Genomic DNA, 17,930 nt, shown 5'->3' with positions numbered 1-17,930 from the left:
GTTACAGATAGTGCGACATGAACCCAAGATCCCTGTTGAGACCGTCTTCATGTGTGCGGAACTTGGCTATCAGTCTCTGCTCAGCGACTCTGCGCTGTCGTGTGTCGTGAAGGCCGCCTTGGAGAATGCTTACCCGAAGGTCAGAGGCTGAATGCCCGTGACCACTGAAGTGTTCGCCAACAGGAAGGGAACAGTCTTGCCTGGTGACTGTCGAGCGATGTTCATTCATCCGTTGTCGTAGCGTCTGCATAGCGTCCCCAATGTACCATGCTTCGGGACATCCTTTCTTGCAACCTCCTCATGCCAGCCCCCATGTCCTCCCAACTCTAATGTGGAGATGCCGGGGTTGGACTGGGATAAACACAGTAAGAAGTCTCACAACACAGGTTAAAGTCCAACAAGTTTATTTGGTAGCAAATGCCACGAGCTTTCGGGGCTCTGCCCCTTCGTCAGGTGAGTGGGGAGCTCTGATCACAAACAGGGCATATAAAGGCACACACTCAGTTTACAGAATACAAAGTAGAATGCGAGTCTTTACAGCTCATCAAGTCTTAAAGCTGCAGACAATGTGAGTGGAGATAACATTAAGCATAGGTTAAAGAGATGTGTATTGTCTCCACTCAGGACAATAAGTGAATGTTGCAAGCCTAGGCAAGTCATGGGGGTTACAAATAGTGTGACATGAACCCAAGATCCTGGTTAAGGCCGGACTCATGTGTGCGGAACTTGGCTATCAGTCTCTACTCAGCGACTCTGCGCTGTCGTGTGTCATGAAGGCCACCTTGCAGAACGCTTACCCGAAGATCTGAGGCCGAATGCCCGTGACCGCTGAAGTGTTGACCAACAGGAAGAGAACACTCTTGCCTGGTGATTGTCGAGCGGTGTTCATTCATCCGTTGTCATAGTGTCTGCATGGTCTCCCCAATGTACCATGCCTCGGGGCATCCTTTCCTGCAGCATATCAAGTAGACAATCTTGGCCGAGTTGCAAGAATATGTACCGTGTACCTGGCGGATGGTGTTTTCATGTGAGATGATGGCATCCGTGTCGATGATCCGACATGTCTTACAGAGGTTGCTGCGGCAGGATCGTGTGGTGTCATGGTCACTGTTTTCCTGAAGGCTGGGTAGTTTGCTGCAGACAATGGTCTGTTTGAAGGCAAGAAGTGGCGGTGGGGGGATGGCCTTGGTGAGATGTTCATCTTCATCAATGACATGTTGAAGACTCCAGAGAAGATGTTGTAGCTTCTCCACTCCAGGGAGTACTGGACGATGAAGGGTACTTCGTCCGTTGTGTCCCGTGTTCGTCTTCTGAGGAGGTCCATGCGGTTTTTCGCTTTGATGCATCAGAACTGTTGATCGATGAATCGAGTGCCATATCCCGTTCTACTGAGGGTAGCTTTCAGGGTCTGGAGGTGTCTGTTGCAATCCTCCTCATCTGAGCAGATCCTGTGTATACAGAGGGCTTGTCCATAGGGAATGGCTTTTTTAATGTATTTAGGGTGGAAGCTGGAGAAGTGGAGCATCGTGAGGTTATCCATGGGCTTGCAGTACATTGAGGTGCTGAGGTGACTGTCCTTAATGGAGATGTGTATGTCCAAGAATGTCACCGATTCCGGAGAGTAGTCCATGGTAAGTCTGATGGTGGGATGGAACTTGTTGATGTCATCATATAGTTGTTTCAGAGATTGTTCACCATGAGTCCAAAGGAAGAAAATGTCATCGACATATGTAGTGTATAGCATCGGTTGAAGGTCCTGTGCGGCGAAGAAGTCTTGTTCGAGCCTGTGCATGAAAATGTTGGCATATTGATATGCAAATTTGGTTCCCATGGCTGTTCCGTGTCTGGATGAAGAACTGGTTGTTGAAGGTGAAGACATTGTGGTCCAGGATGAAGCAGATGAGTTGTAAAATTGCATCTGAAAACTGGCAGTTGTCGGTGTTGTGTACTGAGGCAGTTGCAGCAATGCCATCATCGTGGGCGATGCTGGTGTAGAGTGCTAAGACATCCAATGTGACGATGAGTGCTCCTGGTTCAACTGCTCTATGTGTGCTGGGTTTCTGTAGGAAGTCCGTAGTGTCGCAACAAAAGCTGGGGGTTCTTTGTACAATGGGTTTCAGGGTGCCCTCGACATAACCGGAGAGGTTCTCGCACAGGGTCCCATTGCCCGATACAATGGGATGGCTGGGTGTGTTTGCCTTGTGTATCTTTGGGAGGCAGTAGAGATCTCCAACGCAGGGAACACGTGGGATGAGAGCAAAGAGGGTGCTCTGAAGGTCCGGATCAAAGGTCTTGATCAGAGTGTTGAGTTGATGGGTATGTTCTTTTGTCGGATCTGTGGGTAACTGTCTGTAGTGTTCCTCGTTGTTCAGTTGTCAGTACACTTCTTTGCAGTAATCCATTCTGTTCAGTATGATGTTGGCCCCTCCTTTGTCTGATGGTTTGATGACAATGTTGCGGTTGGTCTTGAGAGCACAGATGGCACTGCGTTGTGCTTGGCTGATGTTCAGAGCTGTCTTGTAAGTGCAGTTGATGAATCTGGTGTTGACGCACTTCCTGATGGCTTGGGCATACATGTCAAGCAGCCTTCCGAAGGAGTCCAATTGGACTCTTTCCTCTTCGGTTGCTACACTGTGGATCTCTGTCGGCAGTTCCGGTTCATTGGCTGTCTCATAGTGTTCGCTGTTGGCCTCTTGGGGTTTGTGGAAGAACTCCCTCAGCCTCATTTGCCTAATGAATTCATCTGTGTCCACTGCGAGACTGATGGTGTCCATTTTGATGGTGGGGCAGAAACTGGGAACTTTGATTTCATCTGGTTGAAGTATGTAGTCCGACAAGTTGACAACGAACTTCCCTGTGGTGGTAGCGTTTTCTACTGTGGTGTCGGGGGAGACCTGGTTACTGCCGGTGGTGATGATGAGTTTCTCAAGACCAACCGCAACCTTGTCATCAAACCAGCAGACAAAGGAGGGGCCATCATCATACTGAACAGAACTGATTACCGCAAAGAAGTGTACCGACAACTGAAACACAAGGAACACTACAGACAGTTACCCGCAGATCCAATCAAAGAACACACTGATCAAGACCTTTGATCCGGACGTTCAGAGCACCCTCCGTGTTCTCAACCCATGTACTCCCCTCATTGGAGATTTCTACTGCCTCCCAAAGATACACAAGGCAAATACCACATCATGTTGAGCAATGGGACCCTGTGCAAGAACCTCTCTGGCTATGTTGAGGGCATCCTGAAACCCACTGTACAAAGAACCCCCCAGCTTTTGTCACAACACTACAGACTTCCTACAGAAACTCAGCACATATGGAGCAGTTGAACCATGAGCACTCTTTGTCACAATGGATGTCTCGGCACTCTACACCAGCATCGCCCACGACGATGGCATTGCTGCAACTGCCTCAGTACTCAACACCGACAACTGCCAGCTTCCAGATGCAAATTTACAACTTATCCGCTTCATCCTGGACCACAACATCTTCACCTTCCACAACCAGTTCTTTATCCAGACACACGGAACAGCCACAGCGACCAAATTTGCACCTCAATGTGCCAACATCTTCATGCACAGGCTCGAACAAGACTTCTTCACTGTAAAGAACCTTCAACTGATGCTATACACTAGATAGAACGACGACATTTTCTTCCTTTGGACTCATGGTGAACAATCACTGAAACAACTATACGATGACATCAACAAGTTCCATCCCACCATCAGACTCACCATGGACTACTCTTCGGAATCAGTTGCATTCTTGGACACACACATCTCCATTAAGGACGGTCACCTCTGCACTTCACTGTACATCAAGCCCATGGATAACCTCACAATGCTCCATTTCTCCAGCTTTCACCCTTAACATGTTAAAGAAGCGATCCCGTACGGACACACCCTCCATAAATACAGGATCTGCTCAGATGAGGAGGATCGCAACAGGCATCTCCAGACGCTGAAAGATGCCCTCATAAGAATAGGTTATGGCGCTTGACTCATCAATCGACAGTTCCAACACGCCACAGCCAAAAACCGCACCAATCTCCTCAGAAGACAAACACGGGACACGGTGGACAGAGTACCCTTCGTCGTCCGGTACAATGAACACTTCGGCGGTCACGAGCATTCGGCCTTTGATCTTCGGGTAAGCATTCTCCAAGGCGGCTTCATAAAACATGACAGCGCAGAATTGCTGAGCAGAGACTGATAGCCAAGTTCCGCACACATGAGGATGGCCTCAACCAGGATCTTGGGTTCATGTCACACTATTTGTAACCCCCATGACTTGCCTGGGCTTGCAACATGTCACTTACTGTCCTGTCCTGTCCCAACCTATGCTTAATGCTATCTCCACTCACATTGTTTGCACCTTTAAGACTTGATTAGCTGTAAAAACTCACACTCTAATCAATATTCTGTAAACTGAGTGTGTGCCTTTATATGCCCTGTATGCGATCAGAACTCCCCACTCACCTGATCAAGGGGCAGAGCCCCGAAAGCTAGTGGCATTTGCTACCAAATAAACCTGTTGGACTTTAAGCTGGTGTTTTGAGACTTCCAACGCTATCCAGCCCCATCCCCCCACCGACTGTCCCAAATCCCCCTCCCACACCACCCCCGATGATTAGCCCCTGGGCTTAGAGAATCCCAGCCAATCTTCAAGGAATTTACTTGTTATACACCATTTTGGTCTGGAGGTTTGCAGTGGGTCTTTTGTTTATAAGGCTTCCATCTCAACTAAACTTTTGGTCTGTCACCAGAAAAAAAATGCTAACATCTTACAGATAACAATGACAACATAAGGAATATTTAAACTAAAGTAACTCTTGGTAACATTGGGGCAGAAGAAAAATAAAGATTAGGCTGGAGCTCTGAACGTTAAAGTTGACCTTCTTTCAAAGAACATTCAAACCCATACTTATTATGGACAATCTACCATTCTTCTCCATTTGTTCCACCTTCACTTATGACTAGGAATATAATATGGCCTCAAAAGCAAGTGATGAATAAGACTCCAAAGATTTAAATATTCAGAGTACTGCAGCACTAGAACATCTGCGGCCCAGAACCCAGATTAAGCCATAAACCCTGATTTAAGCACACCTCATCACATTCACTCCATTCCTAACAAGAATAGGGCACAGAAGGGATTAAAAATCAGGCATACCCTTCCCTCTGCAGTTCTGTAACACTGTTGTCTACAATAACTTATATTCTTGTGTATCAGGCAGTAAAAGGAAAATCTGTGGTGCATTGGATCCAGGGCCAGAAGTGCCCAAGTAAAAGATGTTAGAAATGTTTGAAAGGTTTGAGTGGGAATTAATGGGTGATTTTCAAATTGGCAGGCAGTAACTAGTGGGTGCCACAGAGACAAGTGCTGGGACCCCAGCTATTCTGATACCGGAGTTGAGGGGATTGAGCTATGAGGAGAGGCTGAATAAACTAGGCTTGTACTCGTTAGAGTTTAGAAGAATGAGGGGAGATCTCATTGAGACGTATAAGATGATGAATGGGATGGATAGGATAGAGGTGGAGAGACTCTTGCCGCTCAAAAAAGACAGTAGGACTAGGGGGCACAGCCTCAAGATAAAGGGGAGGCGGTTTAGAACGGAGTTGAGGAGGAACTTCTTCACTCAAAGGGTGGTGAATCTCTGGAATTCTCTGCCCGTTGAAGTGGTGGAGGCTGCCTCGCTAAATATTTTTAAGAAGCGGGTTGATGGGTTCTTGATAAGAGAGGGGATTAAGGGTTATGGGGAGAGGGCGGGAAAGTGGAACTGAGCCACAACAGATCAGCCATGATCTTATTGAATGGCGGGGCAGGCTCGAAGGGCTAGATGGCCTACTCCTGCTCCTATTTCTTATGTTCTTATGTTCTTATATTAATGCTTTGGATGTGGGAACAAAATGTAACATCTCAAAGTTTGCAGATGATACCAACTTGGGTGTGAGGGTGAACTGTGACGAGGATGCAGATGATCCTTCAGAATGATCTGGACAGGTTGGGTGAGTGGGCTAACCAATGGCAGATGCAGTATAATTTGAATAATTACTCACTTTGGAAGCACATACAAGAAGGCAGTTTACTACTTGAATAACTGTAAATTGGGAGAGGGGACTGTGCAACCAGACCTGGGTATCCTTGTGCACCAGTCATTGTAGGTAAGCATGCAGGTGCAGCAGGCGGTAAAAAAGACAAATGGTATGTTGGCCTTCATTGTGAGCGGTTTCGAGTACAGGAGCAGTGATGTGTTGTTACAACTATATGGGGCCTTGGTGAAGCCACATCTAGAGTATTGTGCGCAATTTTGGTCTCTTTTTCTGGGGAAGGATGTTCTTGTTCTAGAGGGAGTGCAGCAAAGGTTTACGAGGCTGATTCTGGGAATGGCAGGACTGATGTATGAGGAGAGATTGATTAGGTTAGGATTGTTTTCACTGGAGTTTCACTGGATGAATGAGGGGGGATCTCATAGAGACTTACAAAATTCTAACAGATCTAGCCAAGATAGATGCAGGGAGGATGTTCCTAATGGTTGGGGAATCCAGAATCAGGGTCACCATCTGAGGATTCAGTAGGCCATTTAGGACAAAGGTGAGGAGAAATTTCTTCACCCAAAGAGTTGTGAGCCTGTAGAATTCATTACCACATGAATTAATTGATACCAAAACATTGAATGCATTCAAGAGGCAGCTGGATATAACACTTGGGGCAAATGGGATCAAAGATTATGGGGAGAAAGCGGGATTAGACTATTGTGTTGGATGAATAGCCATGGACCATGCTGATTTGAGTGCTGGGAAGGCTCGAAGGCAGTAAGAAGTCTGACAACACCAGGCTTGAAGGGCCAAATGGCTTCCTCCTGCTCCTATCATCTATGTTTCCTTGTATGCCAGGAGATGTTCTTCTTAGTCCTATAAGGAATCTTCAGGTCTTCTCTGCCCTATGGCTTCCTTTTCTGCCACTGCCTCTAACTCTAACTCCCATTCTAGTATCTCTATTGCTGCACACTGCACTAGTTTCTTTTCTCCTGTAACAAATGTGTTAAAATATTGGGGGTAATTTCACAAAATCACAGTCACAATGACAAAGCAAGTGACAATGCTTGAAGGGTACACAAGCTGAAAACTGAACTCCAATATAGTAGACTCAATTCTCCAATTTAAACTTCCAGCTTGCTGGGAGCACAGGATCATAAAATTGTCTATGTTGGGTAAGCCTATGACTTACTCTATGCTTTCAGTCTAATTCCTTGGCTTTACATTTCAGGGTTTACATTCACCCCTGTTTCACAACCAAAATGTCATTGTTTCAGACTTAGAAGGAAAGGCAGTATCAAATCACCTGAACTTTGCACCTGCTGAGGACAATCACCACTTCATTCTAGCGAGTGGTCAGTAGTGATATTCATTTAGTTTCAATGCTGAACAAACTAGATACTAAGATAAGGTAACTGGGACTTCTTTATGTATTTATTATCATGTTGTCTGTTCTGAAACTCAACAGGTTGTTGCAGATGCACACTTTAAAAAGCAGCAAACCTTGGCAGATTGTGTGAAACCTTTATAAAATGGTGTGGAGACAGATGGCACTGTCACAACTGCAGAATTCAGATTGAGCAGAGTTGTGCATAATGAAGAAGTAAGTTTTGTAAGCTTCACATTTTTCCCAGCTATTTACATCACTGCAAAGGCTGCTAAAGCCAGTAAATACTTCCCAGTGCTCAAATCAGCATGCTCTATGCACATCCCTAGTTAGAAAGTGCACTTCCTGGCAGAATCAGAACTTGAAATGTCTTTGCATTTGGGGACATAAGCTTTTCTTCAAGTTAGCACATCAGTGAACCAGCTGTTGCTTCTTTATTCCCTGAATATCAGGGAAAAATGCAAAAGTTGCCAAACGCACAAATCAGATTGATCCATACTAATTTTAAAACTTGCTGACCAAAGCCAAACTTAGATGAATTAATTCCGATGTAGACAAAATGTCAGCAAAGAAAGGTGGTCCAAGGAACTAAAATTTTGCAAGAAGAGCATTTCTAGTCTACACTGTAAAGCAATATTCATCAATGGGGGAAATCTAATCAGTTGATCACTGACAGTATTCCTATGAATGACAGCAATAAAACAAACAGGGCTTGGACTTAGCATGAGTCTTCCCTCAGCAAACAGACATATCATCAGACTGAAAAGATAGTGCCTTAGCACAAACGTTTTAAAGGACATTACCAGGTAATTTGTTGTCTCCTTACCCACAAATGCTATCATGATTCTATTTGTGTAAGACAAAGTACAGTACCTTGAAGGTCCTCACGCAAGCAATATCAAAAATACCTACTAAAAGTATATGCGCTCACTCACAGGCTATTATGGCAATATTCTGTGTCTACAGATTTATGAGAAGTCCAAACCTATGAAGGGGGCAGGGAAAGGGAAAATGAATTATTTTGTATTGATGTTTGCAAAGAAAAGTAGCGCCGTATTCATTTACTACAGATACAATAGGGTGATTTTATATTTTAAATCTGAGTTTATAATTGATTCTCTCTTTTATAGCCACTATTAAGAAAAAATTTATGAAGAACCAGCAATTTCCCCAGTACCACTCAAATATTTGACTATAACCTTCCATCTTAATAATTTTGTTTGTTACTTTTTAACTATTTTATTGGTTTTCTACCGTTTTAAAATGGCTAGTTTTCACCATGAAGTACAGTCTGGTTCTGAATTTTTGAATTAATTATCTACTTTTACTAATAGCACCAAGCAGACTAAGTTAATCCGATCAGTAGAAACTAATGTGCTTCTCTGGATTAGTCTGAGCTCAAAGCATTACAACGAAGCTGTTAATAAATTAAAAGTTATTCTCTCATTCTTAAAATGATTTCATATTGAATCAAACACCAAAAAATTACTACCTTTATGATCTGCACCATCTGGATTCAAATGCATTCTCTTCTGGCATTCTGAGCAGCTCATTAGAAATCTGGTTACCGCTTCTCGAGGTAAAAAGGCATAGGTCTCTGAAATCTGAAATTAATCACAAAATTAATCATAAAAATCATACTAAATCATCCACATGCATTCCAAAGTTTATAGTCTAAAACCAGAGCTCACTAGAAATGCTTCTACTCTTACTTTAATGTAGAAAGGTAAAACAAAGTACCTTGTTACCAAAAATATGTAGAAGTTCTTCCCATCCTTAAATATACTATGGTTGCTTTTTGATCAGGAAAATAATAAATTTTGGGAATCCTTCACTTTCCATCTTTACACCAGTCTGGTCAGTGTCAAGAAGACACCCTTTTTTTAAAGTTCATGAACACTGGAATTTTACTGTTAACTTGTGGTATGTTACTTCTTTTTACTTCTAGACTTAAGTGCTTTCTGAATTACTGAGATTTGTAGATTATTTGTGGTGAGTAAAGAGGGTTTCCTTCCTGAACCACTGATGACCATTGTTGATTGTTGTAAAAACCTATCTGGCTTACTAATCTCCTTCAGGGAAGGAAATCTGCTGTCCTAACTTCATCTGGCCTACATGAGACTTCAACCAACAGCAATGTGATTGACCCTTAAATGCCCTCTGAAGTGGCCTAGCATACCACTTGCATCAAATTGCTACCAAGACTCAAAGGGATGAAACGAACTGACAACCCAGCATTGACCTCTGCCCTGCCAACACTGCAAAGTTTTACATAATCATATCTGAGGGCCAAAACTGGGAGAGCTGTCTCACAGACTAGTCAAGAAAGGTCTGACAGACATATTCATGGAACCATACTTTATAGACAATGCCCCAGACCCCACCAAAACCACCCCTGGGTATGTCCTATCCCACCAGAAAACCAGACAGACCAGACCCAAGAGGGGTGGCAGCACAGTGGTATATATTGGGGAGAGCATTGCCCTGGGAGGTACCCTGGAATTCTGGATTCCATGAAGTCTCATGGCATCAGGTCAAACATAGAAACATAGAATAAGAATCAGAAGTAAGCCATTCGGCCCAACAAGCCTGCTCCACCATTCATTGTGATCGTGGCTGTCTAAATGTTCTGCCCCTTACTTTAAACCTATACCCCCCTGGTTTTTGACCCCTCTACTAAAGGGGAGAAGTTCCTTCCTATCTATCCTACCTATGTTCCTCATAATTTTGTACACCTCAACCAGGTCTCTCCTCAGGCTTCTCTGCTCCAAGGAAAACAATTCCAGCCAGGCAACATCTTGGTTAATGTCTTCTACACCCTTGCTAGTGCAATCATATCCTTCCTATAGTGTGGTGACCAGAACCAAACACAGAATTCTGGCTGCATTTTGAGCATTTTATACAGCACAATCATAACATTTCCGCTCTGAAATTCTATGCCTCAGCTAATAAAGGCAAATACCCTATATGTCTTCTTAGCCACCTTGTCTACCTGTCCTGCTGCCTTCAGGGATCTATGGACATTCACCTCAAGGTCCCACTAGTCCTCTGTACTTCCTGGCATCCTACTATTCATTGTGTATTTCCTTGCCTTGTTAGTCCTCACACAATGTATCACTTCAACTTTTCAGGGTTAAATTCCATTTGCCACTGTTTTGCCCATCTGACCAGCCAATCTATTTCATGCTGTAATCTATGGCTTTCCTCCTCATCATTTACCACACTTCCAATTTCCATGCCACCTGTGAACTTACTGATCATACCTCCTACATTCACATCTAGATCATTAATGTACACTACAAACAGCAAGAGATCCAGCACCAATCTCTACACCACTGGACACAGGCTTCTAGTCACAAAAATAATCTTCAACCACGCCCTCTACCTGCTGCCATTCAGCCAATTTTGGATCTAATTTGCCAAATTGCCTTAGATCCCATGGGCTCTCACCCTTTTAGACCATAAGACCAAAGATATAGGAGCAGAATTAGGCCATTTGGCTCATCAAGTCAGTTCTGCTGTTCAATCATGGCTGATAAGTTCCTCAATACCAATTTCCCACCTTTTCCCCATAACCTTTGACTTCCTTACCAATCAAGAACGTATCTCTGTATTACAAATTCTCAATGACCTGGCCTCCACAGTCTTCTGTGGCAATGAACTCCACAAATTAACCACTCTCAATTCCTCCTAATCTCAGTACTAAAGGGTCATCCCTCTATTCCGGAGCTGTGCCCTCAGTTCCTAGTCTCATCTATCAATGGAAACAACTTTTATCCCCACTCTGTCCCATGTGGAATCTTGTCAAAAGCCTTACTGAAATCCATATAAACTACATTAACTGCACTATCCTCATCTACATACCTAGTCATCTCCTCAAAAAATTCAATCAAATTTGTTAGACAAGTTCTCTCCTTGACAAGCCATGCTACACATCCTTCATTAATCCTTGCTTCTCCAAGTGGGCAGTAATTCTGTCCCCCAGAATTTTTTCCACTAGTTTCCCTACCACTGATGTTGGACTCACTGGATTGTAATCACCTAGTTTATCTCTACTTCCTTCTTGAATAATGGTAACTCTCCTATAGCCAAAGAGGATTTGAAAATTAGAGTCAGTGTCCCTAAAATCTCCTCCATACCTCTCCTTCAGCAGCCTTGGATGTATGTCACCCGGGCCTGGGGATTTAAGTCCACTAAACTTACAAATACCTCCTCCCTCCCAATTTGTTTAATCATATCACAGTCCCTCTTCCTGATTTCTATACCTACATCATCCTTCTCCATAGTAAACACAAATGCAAAAAACTTATTTGAAAGCTCACCTATGTCTTCCAGCAAAACACAGATTGCCACATTTGTCCCAAATGGGACACCCTCTTTCTCTGGTTATGCTTATATTGAGTCATAGTCATGTAGTCATGCAGTGCAGAAAAGGCCCTTCAGCCCAACGAGTCTGCATCAACAATAACTACCACTGAATTCACGCATATCCCATTTTCCAGCACTTGATCCATATCCTTGGATGTTATGATATTTCAAGTACTCATCCAAATCCTTCTTAAAGATTGTAAGGTTTCCAGCCTCCACTACCTTTGCAGGCAATGCATTTCAGATTCTCACCACCCTCAGTAATTCTTTTTCTCAAACTTCTTCTAAGGCCAGAATTCTCCGGCTGTTCACGCCCCGTTACTGCTGCCAGTAAGGACAGAGAATTTGGCACTCAGCCAAATCTCCTTTCATTGCAGGAGGGCCAGAGAATCCTGCTGACGTGAACGGCCAGAGAACCAGGCCCTAAATCTCCTGACGCTGTATAAAGAGCCTTCTGAGTCTCTGACATGCATCTTATAGATTGTATATAATGCACTACTGTTTGTCAGTGATAGAGGGAGTGAATGTTTGCGGATAGCATGCCAATCAAGCAGGCTGCTTTTTCCTTATGGTGTCAAGTTTCTTGAGTGCTGTTGCAGCTGCACTCATCCAGGTAAAAGGAGAATATTCCATTATATTCCTGACTTGTGCCTTGTAGATTGTCAACAGCCTTTGGGGAGTCAGGAGGTGAATTACTCTCGCAGATTTCTAGCCTCTGACCTGCTCTGGTAGCCAAAGTATTTATATGGGTTGTCCAGTCGAGTTTCTGGTCAATGTTAATCCCCAGGGTGTTGATTGTGGGGGTTTCAGCGATGGTAATGCCTGGATATTGTCCAGGACTTGCAGTATTTGGATATGAGACTGCTTTAGTACCTGAGGAGTTGCAAATGGTGCTAAAGATTGTGCAGTCATCAGCAAACACCCCCATTTCTGATCTTATGATGGAAGGAAGGTCATTGATAATGCAGCTGAAGAAAGTTGGGCCTAGAACATTCCCTTGTGGAACCTCCTCAGTGATGTCCAGGAGCTGAGATGATTGACCGCTAACATCCTTAACTAACTTCCTTTGTGCCAAGTATGACTCCAACAGGCACTGAGTTTCCTCTGATTTCCACTAACACCAATTTTGCAAGGGATCCTTGATGCCACACTCTGCAAAATGTAGCCTTGATATCACCTCACTAGCTTATTGCTGTGGCCGTAACACTTGATAGCACTGTCAATGACACCTTCCATTGCTTTGCTGAGATAAACAATAGATTGCTGGGATGGTAATTGGCTGGATTTGATTTGTGCTCTTTATTAACAGGATATACCTGAGCAATTTTGCAAGTTGTCAATAGATGCCAGTCTTGTAGCTGTACTGGAAAAGTTTGAATAGGGATGCATGTTTTCTGTATTACTGCTATCACGGATCCTTTCAAGCTAAGTGAGCCACCAGAATACTTGGATGAGTAACAGAGGATGTGCTAGCTGTCAAATACAACTACAAGTTTAGCGGAACTGCAATTTAATGAAAAATAGGTGCATATCTGTTCTGTCATTAATTAGGTTAGCAACTGGCTATAAATGGGAAATTAAACACATTGTGTTAAATGTCACACTACAACAGTTAGTCTATGATTTCTCAGGACTTTTGCAGAGATTAATAGAATCAATGAAATCTTTTGGATGTATCCATGACCAAATGCTATATCTGTGTGTTTGTGGCTCTGCTTCTTTTTTGTTAAAATAAAAATTTTATGATGTCCTCCTTAACTCATATGTCACCCAAAAATCTATCCTTCACCTCCTCCCATCTCTCTGCTATAAACTGCCTTTTGGTGATATCAGCTGAAAGCACATTAAGTTTCACATGTACGTTGACAGCTCTACTTCACATCTGGAGTAGGTTAAATGGAAATCACTACCAAATTTGAAGCTTCCAGTTACTTACAGTGGAAATTGTTCTAATTTTGATTAAATTTCTCAAACTTGAGAGGAGTTAGTTTCCATACATACAATTGAAGTCATTCCGTATTTTCATTTTTCTGAAAGGGTTAAATTACTGGAAAATAAAGTGGAATTGAGACCCAAGATCAGCCATCATCACACTGAACGGTAGAGCAGCTTAACAGGCCATATTGTCTTCCTCTGCTCCTATTTCTTATGTCATTTTCTTCTCATCATCATTTGTCTTGAATCCATCATTGTCACTAAAAAAATCAAGGCTGCTAGTTAACATCCAGTACTGGATTAGGATACATCTCCTCCAATTAAATACTGGGATGATTGAAGTCACTGGCAGCTGGAGTACTGTGTGCAGTTTTGGGCGCCGTACTTACGCAAGGATATTTTGGCCTTGGAGGGAGTGCAGAGGAGGTTTACTAGGCTGATGCCGGAGTTGAGGGGGTTGAGCTATGAGGAGAGGCTGAATAAACTAGGCTTGTACTCGTTAGTGTTTAGAAGAATGAGGGGAGATCTCATTGAGACGTATAAGATGATGAATGGGATGGATGGGATAGAGGTGGAGAGACTCTTCCTGCTCAGAAAGGATAGTAGGACTAGGGGGCACAGCCTCAAGATAAAGGGGGGGCGGTTTAGAACGGAGTTGAGGAGGAACTTCTTCACTCAAAGGGTGGTGAATCTCTGGAATTCTCTGCCCGTTGAAGTGGTGGAGGCTACCTCGATAAATATTTTTAAGACACAGGTTGATGGGTTTTTGATAAGAGAGGGGATTAAGGGTTATGGGGAGAGGGCGGGAATGTGGAACTGAGCCACGACAGATCAGCCATGATCTTATTGAATGGCAGGGCAGGCTCGAAGGGCTAGTTGGCCTACTCCTGCTCCTATTTCTTATGTTCTTATGTTCTTATGTTTTCAGTGTCCACTATAAAATCCGTTCCCTAACTTCTGACTATATCCCTCGCCCTGGCAACAGGCAAGATGATGTCTGACTGTTTGCAGCCTTGGTGTCACATTTGCTCTTGACATGAGCTTCCTTTTAATTTGATTTGATTTACTATTGTCACATGTATTAACATACAGTGAAAAGTATTGTTTCTTGTGCACTATACAGACAAAACATACCATTCAAAGAGAAGGAAACGAGAGAGTACAGAATGTGTTACAGTCATAGCTAGGATGTAGAGAAAGGTCACTGAGTGCAAGGCAAATCCATTCAAAAGTCAGACAGCAACAGGGAAGAAGCTGTTCTTGAGTTGGCTGGTACGTGACCTCAGACTTTTGTATCTTTTTCCCGAAGGAAGAAAGTGGAAGAGAGAATGTCCATGATGCATGGGGTCCTTAATTATGCTGGCTGCTTTTCCGAGGTAGTGGGAAGTGTAGGCAGGGTCAATGGATGGGAGACTAGTTGCGTGATGGATTGGGCTACATTCATTTGAGGTTTCCAGCCTCAAATTTGTGCTATCCCTCAAACCATCCTTGCCATTTCAGCTCATCTGCTGTTTATTCTTATTCATGCTGTCGTTACCTCTAACCATTGTACTGCTGGCTGCTCTCCCACATTCTACTATGCAAACTTAAAGTCATTCAAAACTCCAAATTTAGGTTTGCAGACAACACAAAGGTTGGTGGATTTGCGGAAAGCGATGACAATCATCAGAGGATGCAGCAGGATATAGATCGGTTGGAGGCTTGGGCAGAGAGATGGCAGATAGAGTTTAGTCCAGACAAATGTGAGGTAATGCATTTTGGAAGATCTAATACAGACAGGGAATATACAGTAAATGGCAGAACTCTTAAGGGTAGTGAAAGTCAGAGGGATCTGGGTGTACAGGTACACAGGTCACTAAAAGTGGCAATGCAGGAGGAGAAGGTAGTCAAGGCATATGGCATGCTTGCCTTCATCAGCTGGGGTATTGAGTTTAAAAATTGACAAGTTATGTTGCAGTTTTATAGAAGCTTAGTTAGGCTGCACTTGGAATATAGTGTTCAGTTCTGATTGCCACACTACCAGAAAGATGTGGAGGCTTTGGAGAGGGTACAGAAAAGATTCATCAGGGTGTTGCCTGGTAATGGAGGGCATTAGCTATGAGGAGAGGTTGAAGAAACTTGATTTGTTCTCACTGGAATGACGGAGGTTGAGGGGCGGACTGAGAGAAGTCTACAAGATTATGAGGGGCATGGACAGAGTGGATAGTTAGGAGCTTTTTCCACAGGGTGGAAGACCCAACTACTAGGGGGCATAGGTTTAAGGTGCAAGGGGCAAGGTTTAAAGGAAATATACAAAGCAAGTTTTTTTTTACACAGAGAATGTGGGTGTCTGGAACTCGCTGCCGGGGGAGGTAGTGGAAGCAGATACGATAATAAGTTTAAGGGATAGTGAGTCTGGACAAATACATGAATAGGATGGGAATAGAGGAATTTGGTCCCAGGAAGGGTAGAGGATTTTCGTTCAATTGGGCAGCATGGTTGATGCAAGCTTGGAGGGCTGAAGGGCCTGTTCCTGGGCTGTAATTTTCTTTGTTCTTTGTTCTTCTTTGTTCCACTGCCCGTGTCTTAAATCCCCCACAATCCTGTGCTCACTGAGCTACACTGACTCCTGGTCAAGCAAGTTTTGACTTTAAACATCTCATCTTGACTTTCAAGTCCTTTCATTGCCTCACCCCCTCCCTATCTTTATAATCTCCTACTCAGAAACACAGACATAGAAACAAGAAGATAGGAGCAGGAGGAGGCCATTTGGCCCTTTGAACCTGCTCCGCCATTCATTACAATCATGGCTGATCATCCAACTCAATAACTAAATCCTGCTTTTTCCCCATAAACCTTAATCCCATTCACCCCAGCCGCCTCTGCCGGGATAGTTTCCTTGAACAGTGTGTGTTGGAGCCGACGAGGGAGCGAGCTATCTTGGATCTGGTGTTATGTAATGAGTCGGGTAGAATTAGGGACCTTGTGGTGAAGGATCCTCTTGGGGAGAGTGATCATTGTATGGTGGAGTTTCTGGTGCAGATGGAGGAGGGGAGAGTGGGTTCCCGGACACGCGTCCTTTGTTTGAACAGAGGGGAGTACGGTAGGATGAGAGAAGAATTGGCGAATGTTGACTGGGGGAGCGCGTTGGAAGGTAGGTCTGCTGAGGAGCAGTGGAGGATCTTTAAGGAGATCTTTCTTGGTGCTCAGCAGAAATTTATTCCAATGGTTAAAAAGGACTGTAGGCAGAGAGATAATAAGCCGTGGATAACGAAGGAGGTGAAGGAAAGTGTTAAATTAAAAGCGGAGGCGTTTAGAGTAGCTAAGAGTAGTGGGCGAGAAGAGGATTGGGAGAGGTTTAAATGTCAACAAAGATTGACAAAGAAGTTGATAAAGAAGGGTAGGAGAAACTATGAAGCTGGGCTAGCACTTAATATAAAAAGGTATAGCAAGAGCTTTTATAAATATATAAAAAGGAAGATGCTGGCTAGGGTGAACGTTGGACCCTTAAAGGATGAGAGGGGGGACTTAGTGGTAGGGGATGGGGAAATGGCTGAGGTCTTGAATAACTTTTTTGTTTCGGTCTTCACGGAGGAAGATGTGAATAATTTGCTGGGTGTTAGCGATGGAAAGGTGGTAGGACTGGAGGGTCTCAATGACATTGTTGTTACTAGAGAGGTGGTGCTCGACAGACTGGAGGGACTGATTGTGGACAAGTCCCCAGGACCGGATGGAATGCATCCGAGGGTTCTGAAAGAAATGGCGGAGGTGATAGTGGATGCCTTGGTGGTTATTTTCCAGACATCGCTGGATTCCGGGGAAGTGCCAGAAGATTGGAAAACGGCTAATGTTACGCCGTTGTTTAAGAAGGGTGCCAGGCAAAAGGCAGGGAATTATAGGCCGGTTAATTTAACGTCAGTTGTAGGTAAAATGTTAGAATCCGTCATCAAGGAGGAAATAGCGAGGCATCTTGAGGGGAATTGCTTGATAGAGCAGACGCAGCACGGTTTCGTTAAGGGGAAGTCGTGTCTGACAAATTTATTGGAGTTCTATGAGGATGTGTCTAGGGCGGTGGATAGAGGAGAGCCGGTGGATGTGGTCTTTCCTGATTTTGAGAAGGCGTTTGACAAGGTACCTCACAAGAGGTTATTGCAGAAGGTAAGGGGGCATGGAGTTGGGGGTAGGGTGTTAGCATGGATAGAGGATTGGTTGTCAAA

At 43.9% G+C, this 17,930-nt stretch overlaps 1 protein-coding gene across 2 annotated transcripts in view; it reads right to left on the bottom strand.

Annotated features, from left to right (window-relative positions):
- Positions 1 to 17,930, bottom strand: part of LOC145346677 (nucleolar protein 4-like) — a 374,023-nt gene that overhangs the window by 277,481 nt on the left and 78,612 nt on the right. For both annotated transcript variants that reach the window (XM_080194262.1, XM_080194263.1), the window contains exon 3: positions 8,924 to 9,035. In XM_080194262.1, the coding sequence (XP_080050388.1) occupies positions 8,924 to 9,035 (112 nt within the window). The remainder of the gene's footprint in view (positions 1 to 8,923; positions 9,036 to 17,930) is intronic.

The sequence above is a fragment of the Carcharhinus amblyrhynchos genome, chromosome 8 (assembly GCF_965287045.1).
Source record: "Carcharhinus amblyrhynchos chromosome 8, sCarAmb.v2.hapA, whole genome shotgun sequence".
NCBI classification, from domain to species: Eukaryota; Metazoa; Chordata; class Chondrichthyes; order Carcharhiniformes; family Carcharhinidae; genus Carcharhinus; species Carcharhinus amblyrhynchos.
Note: the sequence above shows the minus strand (reverse complement) of the source record. Positions and strands in the feature narration are given on the sequence as shown.